At 35.0% G+C, this 13,192-nt stretch overlaps 1 protein-coding gene across 2 annotated transcripts in view; it reads left to right on the top strand.

Moving 5' to 3' along the window:
* Positions 1-12,128, top strand: part of STK26 (serine/threonine kinase 26) — a 32,064-nt gene extending 19,936 nt beyond the window's left edge. For both annotated transcript variants that reach the window (XM_040571884.1, XM_040571885.1), the window contains 9 exons: positions 2,884-2,940; positions 4,630-4,738; positions 4,827-4,984; positions 7,304-7,489; positions 8,103-8,251; positions 8,830-8,923; positions 9,377-9,439; positions 9,529-9,665; positions 10,122-12,128. In XM_040571884.1, coding sequence (XP_040427818.1) covers positions 2,884-2,940; positions 4,630-4,738; positions 4,827-4,984; positions 7,304-7,489; positions 8,103-8,251; positions 8,830-8,923; positions 9,377-9,439; positions 9,529-9,665; positions 10,122-10,146 — 978 coding nt within the window. In that variant the 3' untranslated portion in view covers positions 10,147-12,128. The remainder of the gene's footprint in view (positions 1-2,883; positions 2,941-4,629; positions 4,739-4,826; positions 4,985-7,303; positions 7,490-8,102; positions 8,252-8,829; positions 8,924-9,376; positions 9,440-9,528; positions 9,666-10,121) is intronic.
* The last annotated feature ends 1,064 nt before the right edge of the window (positions 12,129-13,192 follow it).

Here is a 13,192-nt window from a genome sequence, read left to right as displayed (position 1 = left end):
TTGTGATGCAAAAAAGGTGCAAAAAAAAAAACCTACCCCACAAAACAAGACACATCTTTGTAATTTGGGACACCTGTGTATCTTGAATTTTGGAGTTCAAACGGGAGTTTCCCACTGATTTAATTTTAGAGTTTTGCTATTGTTACTATTTTTTCTTAGTTTTTCTTTGGGTGTCTGGCAAGATCACCAGTATTTTCTAAACATTGGTAGGTGAAGTACAAGTATATAGTCAAAGAATGCACCACAGTAAACACTCGTGTAGGTAGGAAAAGCATTCACCTTTTGTATAATGCCTTTCACAAATGTGTGTAGTATTGTGCAAGCGTACAGCTGTATTAATGGAACTTTTGTAGGTAAGATAACTGAAATCCTGATGTATCTGTTTGTAGATGTTAATGTCTGTGGTAGGTAAAGGTCTAAATTCCTCTTGTCATCCAGTATTGCATTTAACATCATACCTCAGTAAATGAAACAGGTTATGTTAAGTACCCTTCAAAGTGATAAAACATAGCAATGTAGCAGTGTAAGATAAGCGAGACTGCTAAAGTGAGTATCTTCTTCAACTCTATGGCTTGCCAAAATGTTGGTATTACTACCTTATGGAAAAAAAAAGATTAAAGGTATTAAAGGTTACTCCACTTCTCGTATGTTTTGGTTATGTCAAATTGTGAAGCTTAATAAAATAATTGTACTGTCTTTTTTGCTTGATCTAATAGAGAGCAATCTTCTCTTGATGACTGAAATACCATGATTGTTTTCTGTATTTGTGCTATGTAGCCTTTGGAGTAGGGAATTAAGTATCTGTCCTTGTAACTAGCATAGCTGCCTAGAATTGTTCTTTTCTTTTGCAATTAAACAAACCTGAAGTTACTTAGTTCTTTGGATTTCAGTATGGAAAACTCATACTAGCATCCAGAGACTTCCATCAAAGCTGTACAGAAGTTAGTGCAGCAAAGTTTTGAGTCCGTCTAAAGATATTGTTTGTTCTACATTGTCTATTTATACTTGGTCGACCTAAAATAGCTAGGAAAAAGGTTGTACATGCTTGGCTAGAAAATATCCACACCCGGTTAGGCTGGATAGTAGCAGTTTCTTTGAGACATTATTTCAGAAACACAGTACTTATTCATTTTCACCTTAGTGTTTTCAGCTAATAGTCAAACCCTCCAAACATGTCTGGTAACCACAATGTTTGCCTTAAACTGGAGTTCCTTGCAGGTCTTCTCAACTGACAAAGTAGGGCTTTATAAAAACTGCTAAAATTAGCCAGCCCTTCCCTGCTGATCTCATAATATTGGAATAGACTCTCATAAATGGCGTGTTTCTTAAATTCAGGATAAATCTAACAGAGTACACTTTGTTAACATAATTGGATGTGTTACTTTCAGAAACTGCACCTTTATTTGCTTGTTGTATCCTTTAGATTTCTGTCACTAGTCAGGAAACAGGGTAGGACAGAATACAACCTAGCAAGAGGCTTTAAAAAGTACTTCAGCTATAAGCTTGTGTTCTGCTATAAGGAACTAGTGCTAGTAAATACTTGCTGCTTAAACACTGTGCATGGTACTTCATCGTTTCTGCTCTATTTTAGTATTTTTTTAATAGCTGTGGTATTGATTTCAATGAAATGTTTTTACTCCCAGAATTCCTTAAAGTCGTAGCCCGTAGGTTCATATCTGTTTCTTCTTCTGAGGGGGCTGTGGCAAGTAGCAGATCCCAGTTTTGAAATATACGCTCTGTAGATCTCATAACAAATCTCTCAATTTTTTGTTTGTATGAATCAGCTGCTCCTTGCAATTGCATGCTAAGGATGAACTCAGCACCTATAAAATCGTTAGAAGAATGTCAAATCTAGTACTGTAGCTGAGACATCTCAACAAAGAAAGTACAGCAGCTCACAGAAGTGAAGATTCAAATGGTACATAGTGAAGGAATACGTGAACTTTGCAGTGTTACTAGCAACTTAAAAACAAACTATAAGTTAGGTTCCTTAAGTCATATTATATTGGTCTTACCAACCTTTTTTAGTGGTTGATTTAGAATGTCTGGTCTAAAAAACTAGGAAATAATGAATGTTTTTGTAGGCTTCCAGGTCTAACAGTGCAGTTTCTCCTGGTTGGTGCTTACAGTGCTGCTTACTATCTCAAAATTGGAGCTGCCTATCTGATAGCAGGCATGTTTCATGATAGATACAAGAGCTGTGAATTTTCATTTATTTGTTTCCCACAACTTAAGTTGGAACTTGTAGACATGATAGATACGCACTTGCACGATTAACATGTGGATGGAGGGACAGCTAGCATCTATGTCCATTTAGTCTTTAAATTTCTGTTGTCTGAAGAGAGGTTTGTGTTCTCGCACTTGCCCAAAAGCAGTTCTAAGTTCTGAGTATTTTCCTCAGATGAGAATTGTGGTGATGTTACAAGTTTTTTGTTAAAATGTTATTGATTTTGTACAGCAAATAGCTGGAAGTAATAACTTCAGTGCAAAGATAGATTGTAGTTCTTGCAGAAGACTTAAATTAAAATGCTGGCTTTAGACTTAAACACCCACCAAAATCTTTTTTTTTCCTCTTAAGTTCCGTTTCTTTAGGTGGAATTATTTTAGATCAGCTTAGAGGAAAGTGATTTGGGGGGAGGAGGAAGGTGGTGATGTGTATCACTTCTGGTGTTGTTTTTGTTCTTATATGGAAGTCAAACTTTAATTGATATGTAGGCATCTTGCACAGGAGCTATGTGATCATTCTGCAGGAAGTAATTAGATGCATCTTAATGATTAATGGGTTTCTATATTTGTATTCTCCTAACAGTATACTGGTAGTCCATTGAAGGACTTTTTTTGTGGCACCCTTGAACTTCTAACAGCTCATGCATTCTTTTACAGGGCACAAAACTATGGATAATAATGGAATACTTGGGTGGAGGGTCAGCTTTGGATCTTGTAAGTATATAATATTTGCATTATGAGTAAAACCTACTTAATTGTGTTTTCATATCACTTAATGAAATCAATTCCCTGGAGGCTGTTAATGTTGCATCACTGCTACATTACAGTGCTCCAAAATTGTTGATTTGCATGGTAGTTCTGTTACATGTTGGTGTTAATTTTTTTGTTTGTTTGTTTTACTGTTTGTCTCTAAGCATTAGGAAACTCTTGTTCTCAGTCAAATAGAAGGCAAATTGTGGTGTCTTTCTTTTTTAGTATGAGAAGTACTGTTTGCCCCATAGAGGGGGTAGGAGGGTGGGTGACTTGTCTTGAGTGTGGAGTTTTTTGTGTTGGTGTCTAGTCCCCCCCAAATCAGGGTATTCATTACAGTTGCATACAAAATGTTTCCTTTACGATCAGGTCTCAGGAATTAATATTGTGTGTGCCTACAGAGTATAATTAATTTTAACTGGTTAGAAGGTGTTAATTTTTCCATTTTCTGTTAAACATGGAAGTACCTTTTATTTAAGATTGTGTAGCATTCATGAAGGATGTAGCTTAGACAGAACAAGTGCACAGTCCACTTCATGTGGATGTGGTTTCCCCATACTTTCAGTACAGCTCCGCCTCAACTGTAAAGCTTCAAGACCCACCCTTTCCTGCAAGATAATATAACTCAGTCTTTGTGTGATTCTGAAGGGAAAGATATCATGTCTTCAGTATTACAACATGGTGTTAATTATATATTTGCTACCAGTTCTCCTTTCTGCAAAGGTTTAAGTCTGTGCTTAACTTTACAGATCTGTTTAAACTTTATGGAATTACATCACATCAGCTCAAGTCTAGGAACGCAAAAGCATAGTAATTATGTATAGTGTATAGTGCTTTGTAGCTTTGGAACTTAGTCTTTTTGAGAGAGAGACTGAGATAATTCTTCTTTAACACTTTCACATAATTTATAGTCTTTTGTGGATTGTCAGGAAATAATGAAGTAGGTTTTTTTAGTAGTGTTCAGTGGTTTCACTTGTTCTTTAGAAGGATAAAACCTTAATTTTTGGCTTATTTCATTTTGCTTCAATTTTTTGTAATGTTACAGTTTTCTCTTTCACTACAGTTTTGTGTGGGTTTTTTGATTCTTGTTTTTGTAGTAGAATCACACACCTTAATACTTCTGTTTTAGTTACATAGCTTTCCAATGTGCAAAACTTACCCCATACAAGCAGCTTTATGATAGTGCATTATGTTGTTGTTGCAAAGGCAAGCATGGAATCAAAAATATTGGAACAAGGAAAAAAGTATCGTTAACTTTAAAAACAGCATTCAATAGACATTTATTCTGAAATAAACTGTTTCTTCATACACATTTTAAAATGCAAAATTCAGTCTACTGTGTTTGATAGAAAACTAAAACTTCTTAGGAAGTTCTAGCTTTTCGTGTGTGTTGCATGCTGAGGGGACTGTACTGTGCATAAAAGAAAAGTAGCAGCACTTTGCATGTATTATCAGTAGAGGAGATGTGAAGATGATCGTTCTAATGGCACCTGTTTCTGATAGATTTGATTAAGTAACTCAATATTCTTCATTTTATGAATTCTTTTAGCTCTTTACATTAAAAATGTTTCAAGTTAATATTTAATTAAATCAATAACAAGGCAGAAATTATATACAAGAATAAAACCATTTTACTGTGTCTTTTCTCTAAAGCTGCGTGCTGGCCCATTTGATGAGTTCCAGATCGCTACCATGCTAAAGGAAATCTTGAAAGGTCTTGACTACCTACATTCAGAGAAAAAAATTCACAGGGATATAAAAGGTGCATTTAAAATGTAACTTTGTTAAAGCCCTTAAAAATCATGGGAGCAGCGTTCTAAATTAGGTGTTATATTATTTCCATTTGGCAGCTGCCAATGTCTTGTTATCAGAGCAAGGTGATGTTAAGCTTGCTGATTTTGGAGTTGCTGGGCAGCTGACAGACACGCAAATTAAGAGGAATACCTTTGTTGGAACTCCATTTTGGATGGCCCCTGAAGTTATTCAGCAGTCAGCGTATGATTCAAAAGTAAGTATGAGAGTAAAATATCTTTTTTTTGTATCTGCAGATCTAACAGAAGGCACTGTTTTTTTTGTCTTTCTAGCTGTATCAATACTGAAAAAAAGTTTATTTCAAATTACGGGATTTTAAGTAACAAAAGAACAATTAAACTGTTATTACAGTAATTGGATGTCACTGTACTCCCATGCAAGATCCATGAAAACTCAGCAAGTAAACTTGATGCTTTCATGTTAACATTCTTTTAGAGAAACTCCCTGGATACTTTGTGTTGTGGGTTTATTTTTGTTTAATTTAAATTCAGCATTTCCCATTTTATTCAAGCAGTAATAAAGCTTTCAAATCAGAATACTACCAGAATTTATCACCTTATTTTAAACCTGAGATCAGGGCTGAAATTTTACTCTATTCTCACTCTTTTATATGACATGAATCTTACCATTTGAACTTAATCTCTTTAGATGCAGGTATTTAAGTTGGTCTCTAGGCTTCCTCTTACTGTCAAAGGAAAAGGAATTGAATGGGTTGCCTGTCTTTCCATTATCTACAGAAGGGTGACTTGTGTGAGACCAAGTTTAGCTTTAGTATTCATCTGTGTTTTGTCAGTAAACATTGGACTCTTAATACGTGATTGCATTTCTACAACTCACTGTCAGGTATTTCTGTGTAATTCTGAAGATTTCAACTAATTGCAGACGAATTAGAAGGGAGAGTTTCTCAATGTGAACAAACAGTAGAAAAGCAGACACTGTATCCCTGCCATGTTTTCTGCGGGTTTGGAGCTGCTGCTAAAAATCACTATAAGGAAGGAACAATCCCCTTTACTCCTGTGTCTATACCCACAAAATGGTCTAGAGCGTGTGGTTAGTGAAATGACAGTATATTTTGGTGCTGGCACTGGATTTTCTACACTGTTTAGATACATCCTCAAGTAGGAGCAAGAAATCTAAAAGTCTTGGTAGTGCAAAGTAACTTTCATATGTTTTTCTCAAATAGTAAGCATTTAACCATACTTGTAATGTGCAGTTTTACTTAACATAAAAGCCTTTTGAGTATCTGAGATGTACTAAAAATCCACGGATTTTCCCAGAATCATTCAAGTTTGAAGAAATTTTGTACATATCAGGGGTTCTTGCTGATAATAAGGAGCATATACATTCACTTGTAATTTTCATGTGTAGAGTTCCAGTGGTACAACTGTAATACTCTTTCTAGGGCTTTTTTCTCTAGCTTGTTTTAAAAATGCATGTTGTCCTGTCCAAGTGAAAATAATTCCTCTTCTGTTTGCCCTGTGTGTAAATCAGCTGTACCACCCCTTCATTTACATTCTGCCAGCAACCTAATCTCCTGCTTTTCGTATCTCCTCACTATTGTTGCGAGAGCAATGCCCTTTCTCCTTTCTTTCTTAGCCAGAAGTCTAGTGGGAAAGTATGAAAGAGGCAGGCCTTTGGGTAGGACAGATGAAAAGGTTTTGGACAGGATACACTGATTTCTAGTCTAATACTGAAAAGCATTTTGGCATCTGGACTGAATTTTAACTTTTCTCTGTTCCCTTCTGCAGAATAGTAGAAAATGAAATAAATTAATACACTTTTATAGTAACAGACTTACAAGCCCCACCTCTTTCAAAATGTTTTGTTCCAGTTACGAGCTAGCTTATTTCTTCAATATTAAATTACAGATATTTTAGTTCTTCTTATGAATAGGAAAGGAGTATTGGAGTGATACAACTTGTAACCCTTCTTTACTATATGGGCAGCTTTGGGTTATGACTAATTTGCCAAGTGTAGTCAATCATTCCCATTTTTAATGAGAAACACCTATAGTGACTTGAATGGCTCTTGTAACTAATCTAAAAAGATGTAAATGATGTATATTTCACTTGAGAAATATTTCACTTGGGAGAAATCTCTAAGTTGGAAGATTTCATAGTTTCACGAATAAAATTTGTCTCTGTATCAATAAGGCTTATTTCTAGGTAAAAACAGTATCACTTGATTCTTCAGAAACTTTTACTGCCAACTTGGTGTCTCATATCTAACCAGAGTTGTTGATCATTTTCCAGCAAACTTCATAAAGCTGTCTGTTAGGAAAGAAATAGACAATGCAACAATACCGATGTTGTATACATCGGTCAAAGTTATTCAAGACTGATTAAATCACTTAGGTCTTTGGAAATTATAGCCTTTGAGTATTAAAAAAGAATCTTTATGCGTTTTCTACTGAGACCAAAGTTAACTTTATTATATGGATGCAGATTTCAGTTATTAAATGCTTTGTTGTGATATCATTTAACTTTATGCTATAAGTAACTTTTTCCTTTCTCAGGCTGACATCTGGTCATTGGGAATCACTGCTATTGAACTAGCCAAAGGGGAGCCACCCAACTCTGATATGCATCCAATGAGAGTTCTGTTTCTCATTCCAAAAAACAATCCTCCAACTTTGTTAGGAGAATTCAGTAAACCTTTTAAAGAATTCATCGATGCATGTCTGAATAAGGATCCAACATTTGTGAGTAGATAAGTGTGTGTGTAGAGATGTATAATTATATTTTTTAATACATGTTTGTGAAGTATTCTGCTGGTACGGTACATCCTAGTTGATTTTAATAATTTTGGAGACTATACTTTTGACTGTAAATATTAATGGTACTTCTTAACAGATGTCTCTTCACCCCAGCCTCTTTTGTTTAAAATTATGGGGGGGGGGGCGGGCAGAAGAATTGATGATGGCAGAGGCAACTTCCTACAACGCATGTGAACCTAGGTTAAGGTCAGAAGAGAAGCTTTGAAAGAGGAGGGAATCCTAGATCTCTTCCCTAGCAGAACTTTTGTTGTCTGCCTGAATTCTGCTTACAAGGAAATGTTGCAGTGGAGAAATTTGATTAGTCATTTTCCTGGGTGTGTACTTTCTAGCATAGAAGGGTAAGCAATAGTCTGTGTGTTACTTGATCATATTTTTAGAGTGCTTGTAAATGTGGATTACTGGCTTTTCTCAACTTCCTGTTTCTACTAATTTCCTGATGCTGTATGAGCTAAGTCAGTTGTCATACTAAATCTCCCTTACTAACATTTAAAGTCACAAAATGTTAGCATAACATTAAATACTTAAGTGTTTCTTATAGCGCCCTACAGCAAAAGAACTTCTGAAGCACAAATTCATTATGAAAAATGCCAAGAAGACTTCATACCTGACAGAACTAATTGATAGGTTTAAGAGATGGAAAGCAGAGGGACATAGTAGCGATGAAACTGATTCCGATGGTTCTGATTCGTAAGTTAATTTTCACAATTTAGTCTCTATCTGACTTTTTCTGTTTTGCATTGGCTTCTTTCAAGGAAATCCTCTGTTTGAAACTGAAGACTAATGTATAAATCAAGCTATGCACTCATTCTCTTTAATTTTTTTTAAATCTAAACTCGGTTTCAGTGCTGTTTAAGTGCTGTGTATCTCCTAGTTTGGGGCTAGTGGTTATACCAAAAACAATGAATTACAATTAGAAATACCACAGAGCAAGGCTGAGGTGTACAAAGAGGTTTGCACAATGTGGGTGGAACAACATGCCTTCTGTAAGTGTCTTGCTTTTCTGGATGTCAGATAACTTTTAAATGGGATGTCATAGGAGAAGGTAAGCTTTATAAGTAGGCATCTTCTGGTTGCTTTGATTGTATTTCAAGATGGTCTCTGAAGTTGTTTTTCTGAAGTTCATTTAACGTTTCAACATATGTTTTTTTCCCATGTTTTAAGGCATACAGAAATAACCCAAATACATAGTAAATCTATATGGATTACCTATGGTTGCTAGCATTATGCCGTGGCTAGTATTATGTACATCATATCCTTTTTCTTAGGGAGTCAAGTAACAAAGAAAACAACTCTCATCCTGAGTGGAGCTTTACTACAGTTCGAAAGAAACCAGATGCAAAGAAGCTACAGAATGGGACGGTATGTAGTCTAAAGAGTTCTTCTTTAAGAGCCGGTTTTGAAGCCATCGTAAGGTAGTGTTAAAACTTTGTATTTATTCAGTTTTCTTAAGAACTGACTACTTTTTTGTAGTTCAACAGATAATGCTTGTTAGTGACATTTCCTATGCCTGTGTCAGCATTAATTGCAAAAGATACCACATACTAATAGAACAGTATCTGTTCAAAGATATATGAATTTTAAACTGTTATATAATATTAGAGAAGAGAAATTGAAGTGTGACAATGACTTGTCATCAGGCATCTATTTCCATATTTCCTAACATTTTTTGATGTACTGTACCTTCATTGTTTTGTGATATGTTACAAGGGCTGTGCTGAATTCAGCTGAACTTTCAAAATCTTGTAAGCTGCATTTAACACGGCATACGTATGGTATAGGAATATACTGATATCCTTATTTGTTAATTTTTAGGATCAAGATCTTGTTAAAACCCTGAGTTGTTTAACTATGATAATCACCCCTGTCTTTGCTGAGGTAAGTTTTACCTTCAAAGAACTTTTTAAGTTACTGCCCAAGCACCTGATGAATTCTGTAAGCTTTATCTGCTTCGGTTTGCTACTCAGCTCAAACAGCAGGACACAAATAATGCTAGCAGAAAGAAAGCAATTGAGGAACTTGAGAAAAGCATCAATATGGCAGAAGCAACATGTCCAGGGATCACAGATAAGATGGTGAAGAAACTTATGGAGAAATTTCAGAAGTAAGTGAAGAAAGTTTTGCATGCATTTAAAAAAATATATATGTTTTTATGGGGAAAAAAAAAATGAAGTACTTCCATTAAGGAAAAGCTAGTTGATTTCAAGCATTTCATATGCTAGGGAAGTTTGAGTACAGTATTTTGATAAGTGATAGATCTGTTACATCCAGGGCTCTACATTCTTAGCTTCAGTAGTTATATATAACACTTCTGGTTATTGAAAGAAAAACTAAAGCTAACAGTAACTTTTTTTGCTTGGTCTTTACACTCTGCAATTTTACTGTAGTTGTTATATTTTGCTTCCTTTAATTTAACCTGCAGTTTTATCTCAAGCATATTTATAGCAAGGAAGGGAGCAGGAGAATTCTTACTAGTTTAATGATGTGTAGATAGTTACTTGCTGTCTGCCAGGATGAGACACAATAATTAACAAAAACTTTACTTACTTTTTATCCGTAGATTTTCTGTTAATGACTCATCCTAAGAAACTTCACATAATTGACTGCTGTTTCATATGGACCCAGTGAAACCCACCAAAACTACTTCAAGCTTGGCAGTGCTTAGCTCATGAGCTCCTTGTGCCTTTTGGATCTTTGCAACATATTGATGGTGATTTGAGGATTTGAAAGAACCTACTCAACTATTTTGTGGCAGTGCACATGGTTTTATATTTTCAGGAAATTATTTTGTAAAAAACAACTTTTAATATTGTAGTTTCACCAGTTTAATCTGATAAATGTTGAGGTGCAGTTTTGCTTTTAGAAATAACCATTACTTTAGTTGATAGAAAGTGCAAGTACAGTATGTTTTGATGCTATTTTGTTCCTGTACCCAGGGATGTACAGGTCTTTTGTATTCATGAGTTAAACTTTTGTAAATCACTAACAAGCTTCAGAGAAAATTGCTTTTTCACAAGCATATTCAAAACATGTATTGTAGTGGCAAGGGTATTGCTGTAGCACCTGCTTCAACCAGCATATAGTTATCGTGCCCTGAAGAATAAACCTGCAACAGTATCTATTATAATTCTAAATTGGTACAGTATTTTAGGCAGCTCTATGATTAAATATATTTGAGAGCAATATGTCAATAGTTTGCAGGTGGTATGTAGCAACAGGTATATCCTGATGTACAGTATATGTATTACCTTTTAGAACAAGTAGTAATTCAATCTTACATCATCATGGTAGGAAAATTAAAGCAATACAGTTGAGGGGGTGGGGCTTTTGGCAATAATGGACAAAAACTGAAGTCCAATTTTATTTAACTTAATTTTTTTCCTCTGAGTATACATACCTGGGTGGAAGGGAGCCAGAGAAGCCGAGCGTCGCATGATACATACCTCACAAGCAGGTATAAGTGTAACACCAGCGTTCTTTGTGGTGGTGTTGTTTCTCCTGTAAGATATTTATACACATTTTTGTTCTTAAATACATTAAATACAGTACATCAACATAATTTGTTTATAATTTTCTGAAAGTGTATTTTAAATATGTATTTACCAGTTAATATGCAAATAACTGAGTTATAGATATTCTTTCACAAAAAGGTAGTACTGTGCAGTATGGAGTGATTTTTTTCATAAAAAGTAGGTAAGATTATAAAGTTGCTTTCAGTTATATATTTATGGTACTGCTAACTGGGTAATCTCTTCTGGTTTTATATTATTTTTTTGTTATTATTTGTTTTTCTTTCTTTTTCAACCCAGTATGTATATTATGCTGAAATTTTGAACTGGGATTTTTTTTTCAGTACTTAGCTGTGGAACTGTTGGTGTAAATTTATTTTTGATAAAGGTTGGGTGTGTTTATTTTATGGTTCAGACCTGCACATTTTGTTTTTGCACAAAAGTCATTTTAAAAATCTGAAATATATCTGCCAAATATTAAAAAAGTAATGGTGTGCAAGTAAATACTGCATTTTTAGTCAAATGTTGCCATTACATCGTTTTTATATAAAGGACACTTGTGAGAGATGGTGGTTAGATATGCCAAGGACAATTATTTTCAATGGTGCCTACACTGTAAAAAAATTTAAAAAAGGAAAAAAAAAAAAAGAAAAAAAACCTTTGTTTTAATTTTAAAGAAGTGTTTCTGTTTAAAACTTTCATCTGCTATATAACTGAAATTCGATTAGAATTTATATCTGAGAAAAAGTCTGGAAATAGTTTTTGAAAACAATAATGTTATGGATTAAATAAATATTTTTATAAATGTAAAAGCAGCAAAAGTTGTAAATACAGTTGATCTGAAGCTTTACAAAATAACTGCATCACAAACAAATTGTAGTGCTTCTCTAGCTTCTGTAGTTGTTAGTCTTGTAAATCTGTTTATAGATGAAGCTTATTTCAATGTTTTGGGGGGTTTTAAATGGTTTAAAAATAAATATTTAAGTTCTGTAAACTTTCATGAGCTCTTTCTGTTGTGCATTTTATTCTGGATTTTAATAAATGTGCAGAGGCGTGCATATACCTCCTATCTTGTGTTATGGTTTAGCAAAGGTGTTCCTTGCACAGAGTTGCATGGTTGTTTTGAAAAGGTTTTGGGTCGTTCTCCCCTCCCCCCCCATGCTGTTCTTGTCTGGAAGATACCTACCAGCTGCTATGCAACAGGGAATGCTAGAGAGACAGAGCAACTCCAGGGCTCAGTTTTGGTTTCAGTCCCATAGAGGAGTGTTCAGGATCTATGTGCTCAAACGAATGTGCATGGCCTGTGACAACGTAGCGTGGCCTAATATCTCTACGGACTTAATTGTGAACTTGGCATTGTAAAGTGAAGGTACAAAAAGGCCAGGGCCACAGTTACCTCAGCTTTTAGTTCACCAGTCTCATCCCAAATCTTATTGTAAAGACCTCCGTATTCATTTCTCAGAATTAAATCATGTTTTTACTTCTATGTCACTTCCTTTAACGTGTGGTATGGTTTTTGTTTGTTTTTGTTTTTTAATGAGACCAAGGGGAGAGGTGATAAGAATTTCTCCTGAATTTTGTAATTGGTGGTTATACCCTGTTGACAGAGTCTTTAATCTATGCAACTCCATATCCTGTTCTGGGTAGCCAGGGTTAGTGAATTAATTAATCTGTCCTATTTATGTGGTAAGACTGTAGCAAGTTACTGAACTATGGTGCCTCTTCCTGTGAAATGGGTGGGTCGTATGCCTACCTCACAGGACAGTATGGGGGGAAAAAATCGTCCATGTATGCATCAAACAGCTTCATTCTCTTGTAAGAACAGTCCATTTAAAGACTGCTTTATTGTACTGCACGTGGCATTTTTGCACCTAAGGTCTCTGTGCATTGTATGACTGTAACTCTTAAGAATGGATGTCTGTATTACTGGTTTCCAGAGAACAGTTTCTTTTTCCCCATGACTTGTTAGATATTGATGAACTGTGTAACTTAATCAGCAGTATTCTGTTGCTGGCAGATAGATAATGGGAAGAGATATCAAGATATTCATTTAGGAATCATCTTCTTGTGTGTTTGGTTTGTTAGGTTTCCCACCGTAGATGGAGAAGAATTGATATTGAAG

Source organism: Cygnus olor, chromosome 13, assembly GCF_009769625.2.
Source record: "Cygnus olor isolate bCygOlo1 chromosome 13, bCygOlo1.pri.v2, whole genome shotgun sequence".
Classification (NCBI taxonomy): domain Eukaryota; kingdom Metazoa; phylum Chordata; class Aves; order Anseriformes; family Anatidae; genus Cygnus; species Cygnus olor.
The sequence above is the reverse complement of the archived record's forward strand: the minus strand, read 5'-3'. Positions and strand labels throughout refer to the sequence as shown.